The 14,504-nt window shown below is 45.4% G+C and overlaps 2 protein-coding genes across 3 annotated transcripts in view; one reads left to right on the top strand and one right to left on the bottom strand.

The window, feature by feature from the left end:
- MCU (mitochondrial calcium uniporter) overlaps positions 1–13,697 on the bottom strand; it is a 90,351-nt gene extending 76,654 nt beyond the window's left edge. The window contains exon 1 of one of the 2 annotated variants that reach the window (XM_053388575.1): positions 13,432–13,697. In XM_053388575.1, coding sequence (XP_053244550.1) covers positions 13,432–13,575 — 144 coding nt within the window. In that variant the 5' untranslated portion in view covers positions 13,576–13,697. The remainder of the gene's footprint in view (positions 1–13,431) is intronic. The other variant, XM_053388576.1, reaches the window with a different exon arrangement.
- LOC128413983 (tigger transposable element-derived protein 1-like) lies at positions 919–3,778 on the top strand. The gene is made up of 3 exons (XM_053388586.1): positions 919–1,194; positions 1,674–2,459; positions 3,393–3,778. Exons 2-3 carry the CDS (start codon positions 1,935–1,937, stop codon positions 3,633–3,635), a joined length of 768 nt encoding a protein of 255 aa, XP_053244561.1. The 5' UTR covers positions 919–1,194; positions 1,674–1,934; the 3' UTR covers positions 3,636–3,778.
- Positions 13,698–14,504: the final 807 nt, after the last annotated feature.

The following is a 14,504-nucleotide window of genomic DNA, read 5'->3' as shown; positions in this document are numbered from 1 at the left end:
GAAACGTATAATCAGGAGTTGAAATATGCTCTCTCTCAAAACCTTTCTTCTGCACAGAATTTTGCATATTCTCTGAAAGCAGAGTCTGTTCAAGTAAGCAGCATGCAGCCAGCTAAATTAGATTAATTTATATTATTTGCATGATGCTAATTTATATTACATTTATATAACTTGCTTTACATAAGCAATTCAGTTCTGCCAAATGCCTAGAAATAAGTTTTTGTGGAAATTACCTTTAAAATGTTATAATGATCCATCATTTTGGGTAGTGTTTTATGGATCCATTCTCTGTTATTGACAGCCAACAATTCTTCAACTCCTGTGGTTTGATTTATAACTACATAACTTTTGGCTGGCTCTCCAACACTAACTGAGAGGTAAATCTCAAGAAACAAAGCCTGCTATACCTCTGCAGTCATTGTTTCTTAAAAGCTTGTCTTGTCATTAAGGGAAGTCAACTCATTATCAATTTAAAACTCTCATCTGCGGAGGCATTTTGCCTGGGTGGGGGCCAAAGCTATCAGCAAGCAAGAAATGAGATTGAAGAATAAGAAGAATAGACCAGCTTCAACTGTCCACTTAATGAAATACTAAGGAATGAAAGAAAAGGGGGGGCCAAAAACAGATATGAGGAATGTCATTCTTGTAATCAGAAAGTGAATTTATTGGACATCGTTAAGATCATGAAACTAACTGTTCCAAAATATTCAGAAATTAGAAAAGGGAAAGCTGTTGATCTGAAATATTCCGGGGAGGGGGGGCTCTTTTCCATTTTTACCCACTCTCACATTAACTTCTAAAGTCCAGCAACAGATCTATTATGTGAGGTTGCTGATCAAGATGCTTGATACTCAACCCAGCATATCACCATTTCCAAAACTTCTACAGTGGTGCCCCGCAAGACGAACGCCTCGCAAGACGGAAAACTCGCTAGACGAAAGAGTTTTCCGTTTTCGAGTTGCTTCGCAAGACTAATTTCCCTATGGGCGTGCTTCGCAAGACGAAAACGTCTTGCGACTTTGTTTCCTTTGTCTTAAAACCGTTAAAACCAAGGGTGCTTTGCTTGAACAGCTGCAATTGCGACTTGACTTCGAGGAGCAACTGTTAGCACGCGGTTTGGTAGCCTTTTCTCAGACTTTGCTCATTTTTGAAGCTTTTCCAAAACTTTTCCAGAACTTCTTTTGCATCCATTTGGTAAGTTAAACTTTTAAAACTTTTTTGGGGGGGTTGGATTTTGGGTTGGGGTGTTTGGGATTCAAGGACTTGGTGTTGGGGAGGTTTCTGCAGGAATCTGGGAGCTTGTGGGGTTTTTTTTTAATTTTTATGATTTTTTTGTGACCATTGGGCCATGTGGTTTTTTTAAAAAAAATTTCTGAGTTTGAATTTCTGTGTGCTGGGTGGCTGGGGGAACAGTTGGGGAGGTTTCTGCAGGAATCTGGGAGCTTGTGGGGGTTTTTTTTGAATTTTTATAAATTTTTTGTGACCATTGGGCCATGTGGTTTTTTTTTGAAAAAAATTTCTGGGTTTGAATTTCTGTGTGCTGGTTGGCTGGGGGAACAGTTGGGGAGGGGTTTGCAATTTCTGCGTGGTGGGTGGGTGGCTGGCTGGGGGAACAGTTGAGGTTTTTGAAGATTTTGGTGATTTTTGAAGCTTTTCCAAAACTTCTTTTGCAGCCATTTGAGGTTTCTGAAGACTTCGGTGATTGATTGTTGAAGCTTTTCCAGAACTGCTTTTGCATCCATTTGGTAAGTTAAACTTTTAAAACTTTTTGGGGGGTTTTTGGATTTTGGGTTGGGGTGTTTGGGATTCAAGGACTTGGTTCTGGGTTTTAATTTCTGTGTGGTGTGTGGCTGGGTGCTTTTGAATTTTTTGGATTTGAAGCACATCACTGATTTTTTTTTCTTTTTCTGAGTTTACGAAGGAGCTGTGCTGCCATGGGACCCAAGAAGACTGCTGCTGCAGAGGCCGGCGAGAGGAAGAAGGAGAAGGTGACGCTGGAAATGAAGAAGGAGATCATCCGGAAGCACGACGGCGGAATGCGTGTGACGGACCTCGCCAGGGAGTACGGCAGGAATCCATCAACCATCGGGACCATCCTGAAGATGAGGGAGAAGATCATGGCGACTGATGCAGCCAAGGGAGTCACCAGGATCATGAAGAACCGCCCAGCTGTTCTGGAGGAGGTTGAGAAGTTGCTGCTCATCTGGTTAGAAGAGAAGCAGCGTGCAGGGGACACAGTGACTGAGGCCGTCATTTGCGAGAAGGCCAAGGCCTTGCACGCAGACCTCGTCCGGGAACAGCCAGGAACCTCAGGCGAGCCAGAAGTCTTCAAGGCAAGCAGAGGTTGGTTTGACCGGTTCAAGACAAGATCTGGAATCCACAGCGTGGTCAGGCATGGAGAGGCTGCCAGTTCTGATGTTCCTGCGGCTGAAGACTTTGCAGCGGAGTTTCTGGAGGTTGTGAAGACGGAGGGCTACGTTCCACAGCAGGTCTTCAACTGCGACGAGACTGGGCTGTTTTGGAAGAGGATGCCCAAAAGGACTTTCATCACACAGGAGGAGGCCAAGTTGCCTGGCCACAAGCCCATGAAGGACCGTCTGACCCTGCTCTTCTGTGCCAACGCAAGCGGCGACCTGAAGATCAAGCCCCTACTGGTGTACCACTCGGAGAACCCACGGGCCTTCAAGAGACACAAGATCGACAAGGAGCAGCTGAGTGTCATGTGGCGATCCAACAGCAAGGCTTGGGTCACACGTGTGCTGTTTGTGGACTGGGTCAATCTTGCTTTTGGCCCTGCTGTCAAACAGTACCTGCTGGACAACGACCTGCGGCTGAAGGCTTTGCTTCTGATGGACAATGCTCCTGCTCATCCTAAAGGCCTTGAGGTGGACTTGTTGGAGGAGTTCAGCTTCATCAGAATCATGTTCCTGCCGCCTAACACCACGCCACTGCTCCAGCCGATGGATCAGCAGGTCATCGCCAATTTCAAAAAACTCTACACCAAGGAGCTTTTCAGGCGATGCTTCGAGGTGACTGACTGCACCACCATCACCCTGCGGGAATTCTGGAAGGACCACTTCGACATCGTCACCTGCTTGAAGATGATCACCACAGCCTGGAACGGGATCAGCCAGAGAAATTTGAATTGCACTTGGCGTAGCCTGTGGCCAGACTGTGTGGCACCAAGTGACTCTGATGCACCAGAGTCAACAGTGGTGCAGGACATTGTTGCCTTGGGGAGGACCATGGGCCTGGAGGTCACAGAGGAGGACGTCAGCGAGCTGGTGGAGGAGCACGACCACGAGCTGACCACCCAGGAGCTGGTCAAACTGCAGGCAGAGGCTGCGCAGGAGCGGGCCTCGCTGGAAGAGGAGGAAGCAACTGAGGAACAGCTGTCCTCCGAAAAACTGAGGGACATTTGCCAGAAGTGGAAGGAGGTGCAGACTTTTGCAGACCAGCACCACCCTGACAAGCACAAGGCACATGACCTTGGGAACACTTATGATACGACGGTCATGTCGTCTTTCAGGGAGGTGCTGAAAAGGCGGATGAAGCAGCAGACTATGGACAGGTTCTTGAGCAAGAAGCAAAGAGTGGAAGAGGAACCTTCTTCGAGTGGTCCCCCAGAGTCTTAGAAAATGTACTGTACACTTTATTGATTTTTAAATGTTTTTCTGTCATGTTTATAAACTTAATTTATTTTCCCTTCAATTTTTGAACTGCTCTTTACAGTACGTGTGACTTTAAAGAGCAGTTAATAAACTCTTGTTGTACCAAATTTGGCTTTGTTTGGACTTTTTTTGACCATAGGAACGCATTAATTGATTTTCAATGCATTCCTATGGGATTTCGTGCTTCACAAGACGAAAAATTCGCTAGATGAAAAAACTCACAGAACGAATTAATTTCGTCTTGCGAGGCACCACTGTATTTTCATATGCAAATTTTCTGGTAAGAAAGCCAAAAGTTCTAGTTCCTCAATACAGTCATTTTTATTTTCTCTATCAGGTGGCCAATCAGAACTGTGTGAAAACTGGCTCAAGGACAAGAGGAGAAATGTAGACTGTCCTGTCTTAGATCCTAGAACAGGGTTTCCCAAACGTGGGTGTCCAGCTGTTCTTGGATTACAATTCCCATCATCCCTGACCACTGGTCCTGCAAGATAGCGATGATGGGAGTTGTAGCCCCAAAACAGCTGGAGACTCAACTTTGGGAACCCCTGTCCTAGAAGTCTCTTAAAAACAGAATACCATTTTTTCTTTAAATATTAGCTCCACAACAGACAATTATTTGCTCTTAACACTCATGCAGAAGAACTCTAAGTGAGTTGCAAAAGCTATTAACAATACTGTTCATACAACAAAAATAATCTCAATTAGGCTACCTAATTTGAAACAATTCTGATTCTTGGCATGGTTTTGAGGTGGTAAATCAGCTAGAAAGAAGAATCAACTGAAGAAGACAAGCAAACAGTCTGCTTAATTTAACAGCTGAAGTCACAATAAAAAAGAAGAAAAGTTCAGAGCCCTCAAGCTTCAATAAGATGCTTCCCGGGTTACTCAAAACCATTTATGGCTTTTAAAAGACATAAAAAATAATCTGAAGAAGAAGAAGAGTTTGGATTTGATATCCCACTTTATCACTACCCGAAGGAGTCTCAAAGCGATTAACAATCTCCTTTCCCTTCCTCCAACACAACAAACACTCTGTGAGGTGAGTGGGGCTGAGAGACTTCAAAAAAGGTCACCCAGCAGCTGCATGTGGAAGAGCGGAGATGCGAACCCGGTTCACCAGATTACAAGACTACCGCTCTTAACCACTACACCACATCTGGCAGTCAACGAACATGTTTCAAAAGAAGTTTACAAGAGCAGCAGGTAGTACATGACATTTTTACATGTACTATGAAAACAGCTCCACCTTAAAATCAGAATGCATAACAAGGGTCATATATCAAGGATCAAGATGGACATTAAGAATGCTAGAGCATGGAATAAGTTCTTGGACTTCAACTCCAAGAGCAGTCTGATAGGAGCATTCTGTCTTTTCCTGCCAAGAATTATAAAAGGATCAGTTGGCAAGTTCACAGTCCAATACTTTATTAAATAGAAGTAATGTATTATTGCTATTAAGCTGAAAACATACTTCAGGAACAGAAGCTGGACTTGGAATTGACACATAACCTCTTTGGATAAATCATACTATTGAAGGATAGGGACAATTTGGCTTTGCCATAATTGCTAACTAGCTGAATACTTCTGTTTCATTTTGTAAAGTGTTCTTCAAGATTCAAGCTTTCTTGATACTGCACCTTTTAATTCCAGTATGCCGTATATTAACCCATTAGGAAGTCTGTTGTCCAGGAACTGCCACAAAGTTTATTCTATCAACACCATTGAGTTCTCTGCTATTTTAATAACCAAAAGCCTTGAGCTCAATAGGTATAAAGGTATTTCTTTTCCTACAGGTGGGTTGTAAAGTAAATCAACACTAAAATAATTGTGTTATTCCGATTACCAGTTGCATATCAGCAATACCACGCCTCTCAAGAAATCAGTTTTGCATAGGTACCATTGCTGGTGAAATTACAACATTAGCATCTGCAATGTGACCAAAATGCTGTTAGACTATGTTGTCCAGAACCCTTTAATTCCTCATTGAACAGTTACCTTCTGCTGCAGAGCAATTGCAACCACATGGCAGCATGAACAGCCATCCAAACAGCCTTAACAAAGCCTTGCCTTGAAGTTCCATGACACCAGGGACCAGCATATTTGCCAAATGAGATGCCTTGGGAACTTACGTTAAAGCAATGAGCCATCCAGAATAAGTCTCAATGCTTCTTTACAATTCTATGATTTTGTGTTTATTATCTGTGAACCTACTCAACAGTTCCACCTTAGTATTTCGACAACAGCAAGTTCACGGTGATCCATTATAGGGCATTACAGCTGAGCTTATGAGGCCCACAGAGACTTTCCAGAGGGATTGCTTTTAACTTGTTTGTGTGTTGAATGCTGCCATTATGGATGGTCAGGGATGCTTAAGTTTCCATTTGCAATATGTTTGCCTAATCCTTAGTCATGCCAGGGCAAAACAAAAAGAAAAATGGATCCAAAATAGCTTGGGAAGAGATTCAGTTTTTAGACATCCTAAGAATAAATAAGTAATTCAGTATTTAGGGTTCTTTATCTTTTTTTAATTAATTGGTTTGATTCAAGGTTGTATCCAACACCAGACACAGAGAGAGTGTTCCACTCATGCTTCTTCTTCCTCTCTTCTCCCTGTGCGCCCCCAAAATTAAATCCAGGGATTTCCCACCTCTGGAACAGGTTTTGAATGTGAGAGGGGATGCAAAGGAGGGGGAGTGCACAAGGAGAATGACCACATGGGCTACAAAATCCCGATAAGTAACAAAGTGTTGGTGCTAATATTTACTAGCAGTGAGTGAGGCATCCAGTTGTGTGATTTTTGTATTTTAAACAATATGCATTATTTCAGATATGTGGCAGCATAACTAGAAGATGCTTGTGTTTTGTTGTGACTGTGTTTCATCAATATCATCTAGACAAGGACAGGAAAAATCCTAGGCACTTGGTTTACCCAGGTGACCTCAACTTTGAAATGTTCATTTTGTTAAAAAGAGCAGTGGCTGTTACTTGAAAGCATTTAAAATAGTTTCCCTGCCCACACTCTTCATTCATTTCCAAATATCACCTAAGTGTTACTACTACTACTACTACTACTACTACTACTACTACTACTCTATGCCCTCAAATCGTACTGATTATTAAGGAATGTAGCACTCTGCTCCTTGGAGCAGTAACATTTTTTAAGCGGCACTCATGTGGGGAAACATACATTTGAAGTAGCCTTGGCTTGGCTTCTCTCACTCGTAGCTATTTCTGAAGCAGACATTATTCCCACAAACCACACACACACATTTCCAACAAACAGGGCAGGAATAAGAAAGTGGAAGTGAGTCAGGAAGTGCCATGTGGAGCCTCAAAAAAACCTGTGATGCAGCACCAGAGAAACTGGAGCGAACCTACTGCCTCTCACCCAGGCATCTCTCTTGCATGTGTAATGAGACTTGTGGTCCTCTGACCCACCAGATCCTTGAGAACGCTAACCACTTTCCAGATGTAATTGCTAATTTCTGTCAGATTCACCTCTGAAGCAGGTGGGGGTGGGGGGTGAAAGGAAAAGGAAGGATCCCCACCAAACAAAGAGTTGTTTAATATCCTCTTGCCTCATTCTGCAAAATGTCAAATGCAACAGCAGGCTGTGTGCACAAAGCTCTGAGCACACTCTACCACAAGCAGATGGTTGTTGCCATGGGTGGAGGGACATGAAGGGTGGAACAAGTTAAGTGAGGAAGCCAAGTTCAAGATGTTATTAAGTAAGGCATGTTTAACTGAGTAAGAAAGAAACCAAAATGAGTTAAAGCTGTCAAGGCAGATGAACGGTCAGGCGAATGGCTGGCAAACATATAAATTTGTAGCATAGGACAGAAGTAACAGAGCCTCATCACAGGTGAGATTTGGCTGATACATTTTATGTACATTTAGACTTTAACATAATTGTCCATCTGCTTTTTTGGGGGGCATGTCATCTCCCTTTCACCTCACTGTTTACAATTTTTCCTCTATATCTCTACACCTGCCAATGGGGGATAATACTTCAAACATCTGAAGAACTTGACTGCAGTCCGCTGAAAGATATGCCTTAAAGGTGCTGCAAGCCTCTGTTTAGATCTATGTTTCTCATGTCCCCCTCCTTTAAGTACACCAAGTTGTTCCATTATAACTTTTTACAGTGCCCACTGCTTTCAGCCAATCAAAGCATCTCATTTACAGGTTCCGTTTTTTGAGTTTTCCACAAAAAAGCAGCCAGCTGTTCCTTCCCTGTATCCCAGCTCACCATCAATATGCACGTGCAGGAAAACAATCCTTAATTATAAATGGGGGTGGGGTGAACTCAATGAAAATCTAGAAAAGCTTCACCAGTCAGTCAGGTAAAGCCAATGTAAAAAGTGTATATGTTATACGAACAGAGAATAACAAATAGCAGCTGAATATGCACAGTCACAAATCTTCAAGCCACACAGTTGACTACAAATGTATGGATCTTGCTTATGTGTAGTTTTGACAGCCCCCATTCTGCTCTTATTGAATTTGTGTCCATGGAAGAAATATGGGTTGACATAATCATTCTCTTTGGTTTACTTGCATTAGCAGATGAGTTCTTGTCCATTAGTCCAGTGTTCAGCAACCTAGAACCCTCCAGTTGTATTATCACTACTATCAACCCCAATCAACAGCAGCTTGCTGTGCTTGCTGGCGATGATGGGCAGCGTTCAAAACTAGCCAGGTGCCTTTTGCACCTGGCTGTCAACCAGATGCCAGAATGCCTGACATCTCCACCATCTGGAGGTGCATACCTGGGGATCACTGGATCTTGACTGTTTTCACACACTAAACACCACATCCTGTAGCAACAGGCCAAGATATATGTGGACTGTCCCTGGATCAAGTGACTTTTCTTCTTTAAGTTCTCAAGGTTCTTAACCTAGCTCAAGGGTGTAATCTGAACTAGCCAGATGTTTAGCTGATAATCAATCACAGTCAGTCCCATCATTTGAAAAAATAAAGACTTTAGAGCAGTCTTGTCCCAAAATGGCAACAAGTCATTCCGCTCTGGAAACTGTGACCTTGTTTTAAGGAGCCATTTGGCACCAGGCTTATATATTTGAGTTTCTAACACTGGTTGATGGGAGTTTTAGTCCAACAGCATCTGGAGGGCACCAGGTTGGCAAGGGCTGGGTCAGCATGCAGCAAAACAGACAGGAACGCATTTATCATTCGCCATAGCAAAATGCTCCCCCCAAAACCACACACACAATCCCCTTATTTGCGTAGAAGAAGAAGAGTTTGGATTTGATATCCCGCTTTATCACTACCCGAAGGAGTCTCAAAGCGGCTCACATTCTCCTTTCCCTTCCTCCCCCACAACAAACACTCTGTGAGGTGAGTGGGGCTGAGAGACTTCAGAGAAGTGTGACTAGCCCAAGGTCACCCAGCAGCTGCATGTGGAGGAGCGGGGAAGCGAACCCGGTTCATCAGATTACGAGTCCACCGCTCTTAACCACTACACCACACTGGAAAATCTCCACAAGTTTACTTGAAAACTAGGAATTACAGCTCAGTTTGAGTGAAATCACTAACCCTAGAGCAGATTCAAAAATTCACCTGGGGACATAGCAGAGCTTGTCCCAGAATGTACCCTTCCCCCATTTTTCATAGCCTTGACTGTGCTTCTCAAATAAAAAGTCTTCTCTTTTTGTGTGTGGAAAAGAATACTCTGCTATATGCCTGTCTGGTTTTTTGCTTTTTTTTTAATCTGCTCTTTAACTAGGCCTTGTTAAGTACTGTTTTCAAAGATTTACTTTGAATATGTCCCACAGGCATGATCTGAAGATACATGATGCAGCAGAGTTTCTGAATGAAGCTAAGGAGCTATGGATCTAATCAGGGGACTGTCAGAGAATATGCTTCTTTAGTTATAACTATAGATGCAGAATCTATTCCAACACAAATACCAGGAGCAAAAATGGATTCAATCAAACAGTCACAATTTTGCAGTGGTTTTTCAAAGGGTGCGGCAGGAAAGGATGGTAAGTGCGGCAGGAAGATTCCAGGACAATCAAAAGAAACATTTTAGTATAGTATAGTATAATACACCATGCTCATCAAAAACATTTTTCTATTTGCAAAATCAGAGCTAGAGCGACAAGTGATACTTAAAGCTTATACCTCTCATTGAGTTTGTATACATACTTAAGGTTCATATGTAAGAGGCTTGTTTATAATTATATTGTGATGAATGATTCCTGTTCTTATGTAGCTGCATTGTTTTATTATAAAATAGCTGTGTTCTATGTTATAGATCAATCCCTGCTAGGAGTTGCTTTTTGTTTTGTTTTCCATTGTTATCACCAAAAACCTTGGTGTGTTTTTGTTGTTTTTTATTCTGAAAGTGTGGCCCCAAGGTGGGAGGAGTTTGAGAACCACTGCAATTGTGTAACGCCTTCCTTTGGACTTGCTGGCTGTTTTGTGACATTTTGGTCAGTTGTAACAGTTGTCACTCTACTGTGACAAATGTTATCACTATGTACTCTTTAATCCATCCACCAGGAGGTGATATTTCTCTGGTGAACTGCAAATCCTGGTATGCATCTGCTAACCAAGTTGAGGTTTACAGGGCAGCTACACCATAGCCTCAATGTTGTGCTAAGCCAGGGCAAGGAGAAAGTCCACCCCTTACATACACAGGCAGCATGTTGGAGTTCTATACTCCTAGGCTGACAACAGATGCACTAGTTTTGTATGGTTTGCAGAAAGCAGAGGCATTGAAGGAATTCTTCCAGTTCCCAAGAAGTCACATGGTGTTCCCTCAATTTGTTTATCATTCATTACAGAAACCACATTCCTTAACCATATGGATAAAAAAAAGGATACCTTACGCAGTGCAAAAACCAGCATGCAGAAGATGGGCAGGATCTCAAGAACAAGCAGGCATGCGTAGGAGATGCCTGCAGGGTCAAACCCATATAACCAAATGCTTTTGAGAGTATACTGGTTTCTGTCATCAATAGTACAAACAGGACACAGCTGCCTATCTCTGGCTTTCCCAACCTGATTAAAAATCTGTACTCTGCCAGGTCAACTAGAGGAGGCTCTTCCACCTGACAGAGGCCATAGAGATCCATGAGCTGTCTGCCAGATACAGGTCAATCAACTTCAGCATTCCTTCCCATCGCATACTAGAATAGCCAAGTCGTCAGAGACTATCCTGGTCTCATACAAACCACCAGCACAATGCAGAGTGCCATCTACTGCATACATAGGATGATTGCTCAATGGGGAAAAAATGAATATAACCTTGAAACAAAGTGAACACACAACACAACTGGCCTGTTTTTCTCAAACATCATGTAGACTTTATGGCTTGAGCATGATTGATTGTGACATGGAGAAAATGAAACAAAATAATCTGACAAGAAGAGCATTGGAATAAGCTGTTTTGTGTTTCAAATGCATTCCTGATTTTATTGTTACACCAGCAGCCATGTTCATCAAAAACAATTTGATTCCCCAGCAACACAGTCCAGTAACAAAGATGATCCATTGGTTGCCTATGATCAGTGACCTATTAATACATCAATAAATCTCGCCCTTCAATATCATTAAGATTGGGGTGGGGGACAACACAATAGTTTACTTTTCAAAGCTTTTCTTATACTTAAGCCTAATGCTATTTTTCTGTTAGATTCTGTTATCAACATTTAGCTAAAGTAATGAAGTCTAGCAGATCCTGAATAAGATGATACTGTCAGACACCTGTTTCATTAGAATGACTTATTCTTCTGCATCTGGCCTAACATGCCATAACCGCAGGTCGCAAAAAGTAAAAGTTATGAGATATAAAAGCATTAAATGTCAAGCAGAACAAGGAACCTATTTACTTGAGATCTTGGTATACCAGATTTGCAAACTTCTACAACTTTCAAAGGAGGAAAATTACTAAGATCACTCGATGTGAGTAAGTTTTCATTACGAGCCACTTTACCATTTACTATCTTGTTGAAAATTTCATTTCTGCATAGCGGCTTTGACCTGTTTCACCGTTGCAAAACAAAAAGCGATTATGGTAGGCTATATCAAACTTATTCTGCATATGTGGTTGAAAGTCATTTCCCTGTACTCAGTGTTAAACCAACACAAAGTGCTTATAAACCTGACAGAACAAAATAATATAGCGTAGTAAATCTGGATGAACCGCATACATGGGGCCTTGTGCTCTTCTGTACTTCCATCAAAATTGCTTCTCTAGTGTACGTTTCATCAGCTTTATTTGAGCAACTTAATTAAAACGCTGGCTGGCCTTTTAGATCACAGGAGAGCAAGGACTTCCTAACAGGCTGCTGCAGAGAATCCTTTAAAGAGCTTTGGGTGGAGGGAGCAACATAGCAGCTCTGACATTTATCATTACATAAAAGTCTACATTGACTGAATTTCCCTAGACACGCTGAAATACGATCCACACTACATAGTTTAATTGAATGCAACCATAAGACCAGGAAGTGGGGCTTAACTAGGAAGACGCCAAAGCTTCTATAGTAGCCATGGGGAAGGAAGTACTCCACAAAAGTTCAGCAACAGGCCAACACACAAATATACAACCTTTGTATCATCTTTACAGTTTCGCTTGTGAACTTTTGGCTGCCATGTGCAGATTCCCTGCTGCCAGAGGTAACTGAACTTTCAGATCAGCTGGATTCCATCCCAGTCCTGAGTTCACCCATCCTGACAGACCAGTGCACTTCAGTCATTCGACAACTGGAACATTACAGGCAAAAAGCCTCAGACAACGGAGCGCTGCTGCACAGCGATTTGCATTCAGCTCAGCCTGGTTCTGCATTGATTCAGCTTAACAGATAACTTTCTCAGGAGAAAGGGCAGGGAGACAGAAGACTTCCTACAACTGGGAGGAATCACTGGTTGGAATGCAGCCACGACATACTGTCGCTCTAAGAAGCCTGAAGAGGGAGGGAGGCGGAAAGACCCCTGTGCCATTTCCCCACTGACTTTCCCTTCCTGGAACGAAGGGGTGAATTAAGAAGGAAATCGCCCAGCAGGCTTCCTGACCCTGTCCCTTTGGAATGAAAAATTGGAACCAAGCCAATGTTTTCCCCCCCCCAATCCAAAAACGCTCCTTCGCCAGCAACTTGTGAGCCCCCCCCCTCTTTTTCAGCCTGTCATCAAGTTAAGACGGGCCCACGTAAGGAGGGGCACGGCTGGTGTGCTAAGATAAAAAGGGGATGCAGCACCGGGGTGGATAGAGATGGGGGGGAGAGGGGGGGAGCAAGCAAAGACTCCTCCAAGTCACTGCTGCAGCAGTAGCAGCAGCGCCGGCGTCTCCCTCCTCCGCCTCTTTGCCCCTGCACGCCGCAGCCTGCAGCGCCTTCTCGCTCTCCCTTGCCAGCCAGCCAGCCAGCCGCGCGAGGTGCATTGATCTGTCCGAGGCGCCGCTGCTGAGGAGGAGCAGAGGCACGAAAGCTCCCAGGGAAACCCAACGGGGAGGAGGGAGGAAGGGGTCGCCCTTGCTCCCGGGCGGGCGGTCCCTCCGCTGGCGGGGCGGACCCTGGAAAGGGCTGGGCTGCCCGGGAGGAGGGGAGAGCCAGGAGGCTCCGACGGGCGGCACCGGGCACGTCCCGCGTCCCCCAATCCCCCAAGCGCCTCGCAGGAAGGGCAGCGGACGGGCGGCCGAGTCCCTTCCTCCCGCTTCTCCTGGCTAGCCCTGGCAATACCTGTCCTGCCGCCCCGCTCCCGTCTGGTCCCCGGCCTCCGCCCGGAGGGGGACACTCACCGTCCGGTGCCGCTGCTGCTGTTGCTGCTGACGGTGCCTCCCCAGCCCCGGGAAGCAGCCGGCGGCTGTCAGCGCCGCTCCTCCTCCGCCGGGGGTCCTCGAGAGGAGGAGGAGCAGCAGCGATCTGCCCGCGGTGGCCGCCATCTCTCAACTGGAAGCCGCCCCGCTCTCCGGCAGGCAGCGCTGCGGGGTTGCTGGAAGGGGGCGGGGAAGAGTCCCCGCCGCCGCCGCCGCCGCCACTCCCCGCGCGCGCGCGCGCACACACACACACACACACGGAACCAGCCAATCGCGCGGCTCCGCCCTCGCTGGAGGGCGCGGGCACGGCGTGTCAATCCCCGGCCAAGCCCGCCGCCAATCGCCGCCGAGGAGCTGGGAGGGGAGGGCGGGACAAGGCGCCTCGGGAGCTGTCCGTCAACGGGGAAGGTGGAGGGGCGGGAGAAACAGGGAGGGAATAACCGAGCGGCTTATTAAGAGGCGCGCCGAGCTCAGGTAGAGGCTGAGGGGTGCCCTGTGGAGACGCGTAAAAAGTGGGTGCTGCGATCGCAGCCTTGGGACAGCGATCGAGTCCTCAAAGCTGCAGTCCTGACCTCAGCCCCATTGAATTCAGCAGGAATTACTTCTGAGTAGACGTGGTGAAGGTTGCGCCGGGGGGAAATCTCACCCTTGGCTGCTGTTCGATGCCTGGCTATTGGGCAAAGCGCTCGGCAAACGCGAAGATCAAATGCGTAAATGCAGTCAGAAAGAAGCCAAGCGGCTCTTCTTTTGCCTGCCGTCTTAGATTGTACTTTGTCCCAAACGCCGTCAGGTTGCTTATGAAGGCATTTCGGTCTCGCCCTTTTGGTGCAGAATGCGCGAGATGCCTCGTTTTGCTGGATCCGCTCCCTGGCTCCCTCGAAGGTGTCGCCCACGCTTTTCTCCTCGGAAGAGTTCAGAGCAGCCAAGGGCGGGAGGAGCAGGGGAGCCACGTCCATCCCGCGAGGTTGTGGAGGCAGGAAGGCTTGTTGGCAGGCGGCAGAATGGAAAGGCGTTGCTCTGCCCCGAGGGGACCTCCTATCGTGAGAGATATAAAG

Source organism: Podarcis raffonei, chromosome 5, assembly GCF_027172205.1.
Source record: "Podarcis raffonei isolate rPodRaf1 chromosome 5, rPodRaf1.pri, whole genome shotgun sequence".
NCBI lineage: Eukaryota > Metazoa > Chordata > Lepidosauria > Squamata > Lacertidae > Podarcis > Podarcis raffonei.
The sequence above is the reverse complement of the archived record's forward strand: the minus strand, read 5'-3'. Positions and strand labels throughout refer to the sequence as shown.